The 7,792-nt window shown below is 31.1% G+C and overlaps 1 protein-coding gene across 1 annotated transcript; it reads right to left on the reverse strand.

Annotated features, from left to right (window-relative positions):
* Positions 1 to 674: 674 nt before the first annotated feature.
* LOC139425787 (histone H2B.3-like) lies at positions 675 to 1,019 on the reverse strand. The gene has a single exon (XM_071181727.1). It carries the CDS (start codon positions 1,017 to 1,019, stop codon positions 675 to 677), a length of 345 nt encoding a protein of 114 aa, XP_071037828.1.
* Between the last annotated feature and the right edge of the window lie 6,773 nt (positions 1,020 to 7,792).

The following is a 7,792-nucleotide window of genomic DNA, read 5'->3' on the forward strand; positions in this document are numbered from 1 at the left end:
AAAAATTGTTCAATATTTCAGATTTTATAATATTTCTGATCAGTAAATATGTAACGAGTAATGGTACTTTACGATTAGCCAGATGCAAGCACAAAGTAACCAAAAAATGTAGATCTCTGTCAACTTTATTTTTTGAGTTATATTTATTTTTTAAGCACATAAAAATTAAAATAAAAAGAAAATTAAATAAAAAAAGTTAAGTAAAACGAAAAAAGTTTAATTTCCTTATACCCGGCTAACCGTAAAGTACCCGAATAATTAAGAATCATCAGTACGATTATTGAAACAGTATAGTACAAAAACGTACCAATACGCTATTCTTGTTAATAAATTACTCAAAACCTAAAGAAAAAGTTGTTGAAGGCTATAATTTCAGATAATTTAAATCCAAATCATTGAATTTTCAGGTCATTTAAATTCAAATTGTTATTAGTCTACAAATTATTGAAATGATGCAAAATTTTACCACACATTCATCGCTTCCTTGCTGAAACACAATACATTTAATTTATTTTGGAATATTAAAATGTAAATAAGAAACAATTTTTTAATTCAAAATGTTTACAATTTTTTTGCTCAAAACAAAACAATTTTTTTGCTCATTTAAATAATTTCTGATCAAACGAAAAGTTTTCTAATCTTTAAAAAATCGTTTGGATTCTTTTTTATAATTTTTAAGTACCTTTTTCATTATAATACCAAACTATAGCTTGAGTAGCATTTTCAAACGCTTTGCGTCGAAGTCTGCCCTTTAGTACAGACATGATTGCGCATTGGACATCTAACGGCATTAGTTGCTGTTTTTCATGGATTATCATGAAATTATCTGTTTCTTGACAAAGTTGATCGAACATGTCCAAAATTAAAGTATCCATTTTTTCTTGAGCTGATCGAGATATGCTTGCCTGTTCATCAATAATACGCAGAAGCTTACGGACATAACTTTGGAACGATAAACCACGAACAAATCTTCTCTGACTTTTTCTCCGTTTTCCTTTTTTAATATTTTTACTTTCCATTATTCGTCAAAAAGTTTTCAAATATGCGAGTAAGAATCTTTAAATATTATTTTCCAGTAACTAATATTAGCTTGTGATCCAAAAATTTCGCGACATTTAATTTCAAATACTAAATAAACTCATTAATGACCAGAATGCGATAATTGTGCAATAGTTTTAAAGCTATTTGAAAGCTTGCTTTTAGCTCACTTTCGACTAAAATGGGAGATAATAGAGAATAGTAGATTACAGATAAGAGCGAATAAAAGATACTTACAGATGATCCACTATGATATAATCTAAACGACTTTTTCACATTTTTTTTTAAAACTCTATTCACAGTAGAGCCATCTAGCAACACTGAAAAGGTTTATTCATTCCATGAATTTGAGGAGTAAACACTCTATCATTTATAATTTAGGATCCCTGCCATCTTTTTGTTTACTTATGTCTATTTCCTTATAATTTTCTTTTAATTCCGTCCTCTGACAAATTGTACTAAAATCAGAGAAAAGAAAATCCTATATTTATGGTTTATAGAACAACATTTGTCCAAGAATTATTGCAAACAAGACTAAACCATATTTAAATCTTCGATTTGCTTAAAAGGATTAATCCTGCAGTTTAAAAATAGAAATAATTACTATGTGTTCAATATGAAGTGAAGTTTAAAAAATTAAAAAATAAAGAGAAGCTTAAATATTTAAATCAGATTTTAATTTTCTTTCAATGTTAAGAAAATATGTAAATATTTGATCTTCTTGAAACAAATTTATAGTTTATCCTTGCGATCTGTTCAAAAAACTTTCATGTATTTTCATAGTAAGAGGTGACAATTTTTTCTACTTCTGCTGTCCAATGTAAAAATGAACAGATGTTGTTTCTCAGCATTAAAAGAATTCATCCTGAAGATTGACAAAAGCCGATTTTTTTGTTAAATATAAGAAACAGAATTAAATGTACACAAAGACATGAGGTCTGTTTCTATCAATATGAGTGATTACAATGTTAAGTTACAATTGCATTTGACAACTTGCGTTATTCTGGTAAAATAACTGAAACCAAAATTATCGACTTGGAGGTTAAGTATGTGGAAAAGAATGGTTAAGTGTGGAAAAATGAGGTAAAAATATTTTTTATACTGACAGAAAGTTATTACTAGAACAGCAGAGAAGTTACCAAGTGTGCAAAAAAGTGTCCCTACTGCATTAAATGTCGGATTATTAGTCTCTTTAAACTTGAATATAAAAAGCTATAATCACATTTCACGAAGATATGAATAAATAAAACCGATAGTTTACAAATTGTACAATTTTTTTGTTTTATTGTTCATTTTTTACGGTACTTTATAGGAATACATTCCTGAGGAAAACATTATGTCCATTTCTGCACTTGATTTGTGCTTTATTCACGTTGTTTGCCACTTAAGTCTACGCATCACAAAGTATACATAATCCTTTTGGATAATAAAAACATGTTTTTTCATTAGTTTTTTGAAATACAGTATAATGCTACATTGTCTTTTCTTTCATAACTATACGGTTGTGATTTCAGATGTAATTCTTATAAAAATATCTTTAAGCTTATTTTAAGAGGACGATGTGAAAAAAAGGAAAAGATTTGATTTCTTACATTGCATTTTTATTCGATTTTGGAATCCCATTTGCATTTTTGATTTGTTTCCATGCATTAGTAGATGCATTTACCAACGAGATAGCACAGTTAGTTGAATAGGATTTTTTTTTCTTGAAAATTTCTATCTTTGTCTTGTGCTTACAGTATCAGTTTTTTACTCAATTGTTGTGCAAAAGAGCTTGTCTTAATAGTAAACTCTCACAATTTGTAAGAAAAAAATAATAAAACGCTGTTGTTTCATCAAGATTTTCCAGTTAGAAGTATATTTTTCATATTTCAGCATGCTTTTCGGAAATCTGTCTCTAAGAAGAAAAAAAAATACCATGATTTAAATGCCCTACACTTGAAGAAAAATGATGATTTTAAGCTAAATACATCATCTTTCCGCGAAGAATTACCTAGGCTTTAGAGTGGACAAATAATTGAAAAGTTTCTAAGCTTTTTTTAGAAATCGAAAATTTAGCGACATTTTCCCACCTAAATGAAAATTATCAAAATCGCTGCCTTATCCTCAGTTTTTGTACTTTTTTATGAGCCCAGCCAATGCACCATTGGTGTAAGTTTTCAATGTTAAAGACATTTCAACAGGAAAGACATTTTTTAGGACCTTAAACTTACATTGCGCTTATTCTCCATATCCTATTTCACTCTAAAAACATTTCTAACCAGCGCTAATTTTCTACGCTTTACGGTAAAAAAATTTCGAGAGGGAGCAAAGTTTATGGTTCAATATATGATTATTTGTTCAGTAAATTTAATTTGATTCCCTTACCACAATGTGTGAATGATTCAAAAGTTCATGCAAAAACCACCAGCTCCAGTTTTAGTGAATCTTTAGAAATGTCATTAAATTTAACGAATAACCTGAAAGCTTTAGTTTCTGATTGCTATGAAACGCACAGAGCATAATTTTGACTTGAACTAAAGAACGATCAATCATCTATCCAGAACCCCATAGGTATAATTTGTTATTGGAACTTGAAAGAGTTTGTGATCCAACAGATTTAGCATGCACTAGTCACCGTTTATTACACGGGGAGTCTTAGCCGACTGCATTCGATTTCCCGTTCTCACGAAGGTAAGTACAGCGCCTTACCAACCAGGCTGTCCCGGCAGTAATAAATACTGACTGACAAATGTAATTAAACATGAGTGGTTGAAACAATCACGGTCATGACAAAATACCGACAAAGAATTTACAAAAAGATGGTACAAAAATTTTATAATGAATTATAAATAAATTATAAATCTAAATAAATTGCAAATATAAATACATAGATCTTATGAAAAATAGCAGGTAATATTATGTAAATGATAACGACAAAATAACATTTGTTTTATAAATATAAAAAAGAAGAAGAAATTATCCCTTGCGCAATCGAGATGTCGGACAAACATACTTAACGGAAAAATTATGTCTGTCTTTTGATTTGTCAAGCAAATGACCAGATCTCCATATCGTCGTGTCGTAAGGATATTTTAAAGTTGATAGTTGATTTAAGAAAGATATTTACCTAATATTTAACTTAGATGCTCAATTTCTTGGCTCTCGCTGTTGTTTTTTTTATATTTATTTTGAATTTTTTTGTTTCTGAAGTGGTTACAAAATACCTACTCTAGTATTTTTAACGTTCTTGAATAAAGTTTATTTCAAATGATTTTGACTAACTATACACAAAAATAATTCAAATAATGTTATAAAAGTCCTAACAGTTAAGCACAAAAGTTTGCATTGTTATAAAGATTTATTTCTAAAATTGTAAAAGCGGTTGTAATATCTCAACCAAAACAAAACAATTCACCCGAAATCGAGAAAAACAACAGGTATGAATTAACATTTGTAGGTTAATTTGAGTTTTTACACACTTGATAAAACGGCTTAAAAAATTTTCCACATATATAAATCTTTAAACTGCTCAGCTTTATTTTCATAAATTTCGCTTAATTCATGAAAATAATTTCGCTTATTATTTTCATAAATTTCGGATAATTACGCTTACTTCTTATAAAAGTAACCGCATAACAGCTGCACTAAATATACATTTCATACTTCTGAATTTTGATAACTAGTAGTGGAAAAGTTAATTGTATGAAAAGTACTGAACTTAATATAACTTAAATATTGATACCACTGGAAAATATTTTTTCACATAGAGGGGCCAGTTGGAATCTCTGTATGTATATTAAATTAAAGCAGGAGTTCCGCAAGGTTCAATTCTCGGCCCTGTGCTCTACCTAATTTATTCAGCAGACTTTCCAAATTTTAATAATATGAGAAACATCACCTCAGCCTTCTACGCAGATGATACAGCACTTATGAGCAGATCAATAAATCCCAAGAAGTCTGTTACTAATCTCAGTAATATCATACCTCATATCGAAGCCTGGTGCACAAAATGGAAGGTAGCCATCAACACCACTAAATCTTCACTACTAATTATTAGGAAATCAAGTAAAAAGAAAGTCATTTATCCAAATATTACTCTTTTCAATGATGAAATACCACTAGTTCGAAAGGCCACCTACCTAGGCGTCACTCTTACTAGTTCTTTAAACTGGAATACCCATATTGAAAATATTATTAGCAAAGCGCAAGGAGCCTATAGATCTCTGAAACCAATATTAAACTATAATTCAAAACTATCTCTCAAAACAAAACGAACCCTATACCTCCAATGTATTCGACCGATCATCAGCTACGCAGCCCCTGCATGGAGCACAACCACTGTTAGTCAAAAAAAGAAACTGGAGATTACTCAAAATAAATTCCTCAGATATATCACTGGAGCCCCCAAATCCATGAGAATGAAAGATCTAAGACGAGATTTAAAAATCAACAAAATAGGTGATCACATAGCTGAACTATGTGCAAGTTTCTTCAGAGATGCACTCTCTTGTCATACGTGCAATTACCTTAAAAAATTTGATTTTGAGATCATCAAAGACAACATAAAATATAGACCGGCAACCGGCTTTTTCCTATCCGACGGAGTTTTGTCCCTTAAATTTTGTAAATAGCTGTGAATACTTGTGAATAATTTTGCGCATTTATTATGTATTTCTCCTTTACTCTGAGGCTATGTGGCTACTGTGCACCTGAGAAGCTCGGAGGTAATACCTCGAAGGGAGGCGAGGCAGTCTGCCACAAAACATCTTCTCTCTCTCAAACTTGTTTGTTCAATCTCACTGCTTCATTTTAATTTTCTCTCAGTAAAAGATACTGAACCCCAACTTTCACCTTTCAGTCGCGCTTCGGCGATTTATTATTTATTTCCACTCAGATGAATTAGTTAGAGCCCCTAGCGGGGTTGATGTTAAGATAACCATCACATATGAGTATGAGTAGGTATATTAAGCTCTGCACTCAAAAGCTGACACTTTAAATTATCTACCACTGTAAATGTTAAAACTTTTACATCTAACATTACCACTAATGATTGATGTAAATGTTCGTAGATGTAATGTTGGTAGATGTAAATTTTTGAGACCCCTATTTTGAACAAACGCAGCTTGGAAATCGTTCTAAAGTGGGAACTAAATTTGTAAGCAATATGCAAGTTGAAGTATTTATATCTGTCAAAAAATATTTCCATTTCGTTCATTGTGGTGTGAAAAATTTGAAACTGGTTTTATACAAGTTATTGGAAGTTAGTTTTTAAAAATTTAAGCAATCTTAAGTCTGCGCCTATCTTCGCCACTACTCTTTAATTTTTTCAGGTAATAAGTACCCAGTATTTGCTTTGTCCATATATGACACAAAGGCTTTATTTATAAACTCATCAAATGTAAGGTTCCTGGAGATATTATTTAGTACATCATTAATAGTTATCACCAAAGCCATTATCTCCTAGATCAGAAAGCCTCCACACTGTTTTTTATAATAATTATGCGCAGACTACTTAAAAAGTGAATCAGTTGTGCGCAAGAATCCATATTCTTTTCTAAAAGTAGTTTAGAAAATTTTGATTTATATATATTTGAGTATTGAATCTGTAGGGGTAGACAAATAAATAACGCAAACCAATTATATTCAAAAATTAAACAAATTTTTAGAGATATATTTGCTACGAATATTGTGCTTTTACTATATTTTGTATTAAATGCTTCGTTCGTAAACTTGCTTACCTTCATAGTGGTTTGATCGGACTACCTACAAAAAACCGTGTGGAGGTTTCTAAGTTATAGGAGGCGTTGCCAAAGTAGGACATTTCGAGTTAATGAAGCTATCAGGATGGATACTTATCCAGAAAAGATAAGAAACTGGTGATAAGAAAACTTCAGCTTTGCCTTTCCTCCGTAAAAATTAAACACACCGTAGTATCCATGATTTCTTAATAAGTAAAGAATATGTATTTACTACATCTGTTTTACAGCCCTTAATAAGTAGATGTAGTGACCAAAAGCTTACTTCTGCTGAATTAAAAAGAAAAAATAGAAATGTTCTTACTAACAGCTTTTTACTTTTTCCGGATAATTATAGTAATCCTGAGCTATATTGTTGTGGTTACTCATATCTGTTGTAAATACTAGCAAGCTTGCTTGGGAAATCTAGCAAATTCTTAAAGCAGAGGGTGTGTTTCTTGTTTTGCAGTTGCGCCATCAGTGGCCAAGAATAATACTTCAGCCACACTCACGTCATAGCCCATTTTACAGGGTGGACCCAATCCTGCTCCATTCATTCACATACAGACCGTAATTTTGATCTGAATTAAAAAGCGATCAAACTCCAATTCCCAGTAGGTATTGATTTGTTATGAAAGCTTGGAGGAAGTGGAATGCTCACTAGTCGCCATTTAATACACGGGGCGGTATTCAAACTCACGTTCTAACGAACACAAGCTAAACGTTCTACCAACCAGGCTATTCTGAGCTATAAACACTGATAGGAAGCTAACGGCTGGAGCTGGATTATAACTCCTCTGCTTTTACTTATTTACTGCACAGATTTAGCACTTTGCACTCGAGGTTCTTTCTACAATTTATAAAAAGGACGAAGAATTGCCAACGAGTTGGAATTTACAATACAATACCATACTTGCCAACTTGTATGGTCATTGAAAAAGATTTCACAAAGTGGAAATAAAGAGAAATTAAGTTTGGAAAAACTTATTGCCAATTACATTACTTAAATATGTAAGAGCAAACATTACATGCTATTA

Source organism: Parasteatoda tepidariorum, chromosome 6 (genome assembly GCF_043381705.1).
Source record: "Parasteatoda tepidariorum isolate YZ-2023 chromosome 6, CAS_Ptep_4.0, whole genome shotgun sequence".
NCBI lineage: Eukaryota > Metazoa > Arthropoda > Arachnida > Araneae > Theridiidae > Parasteatoda > Parasteatoda tepidariorum.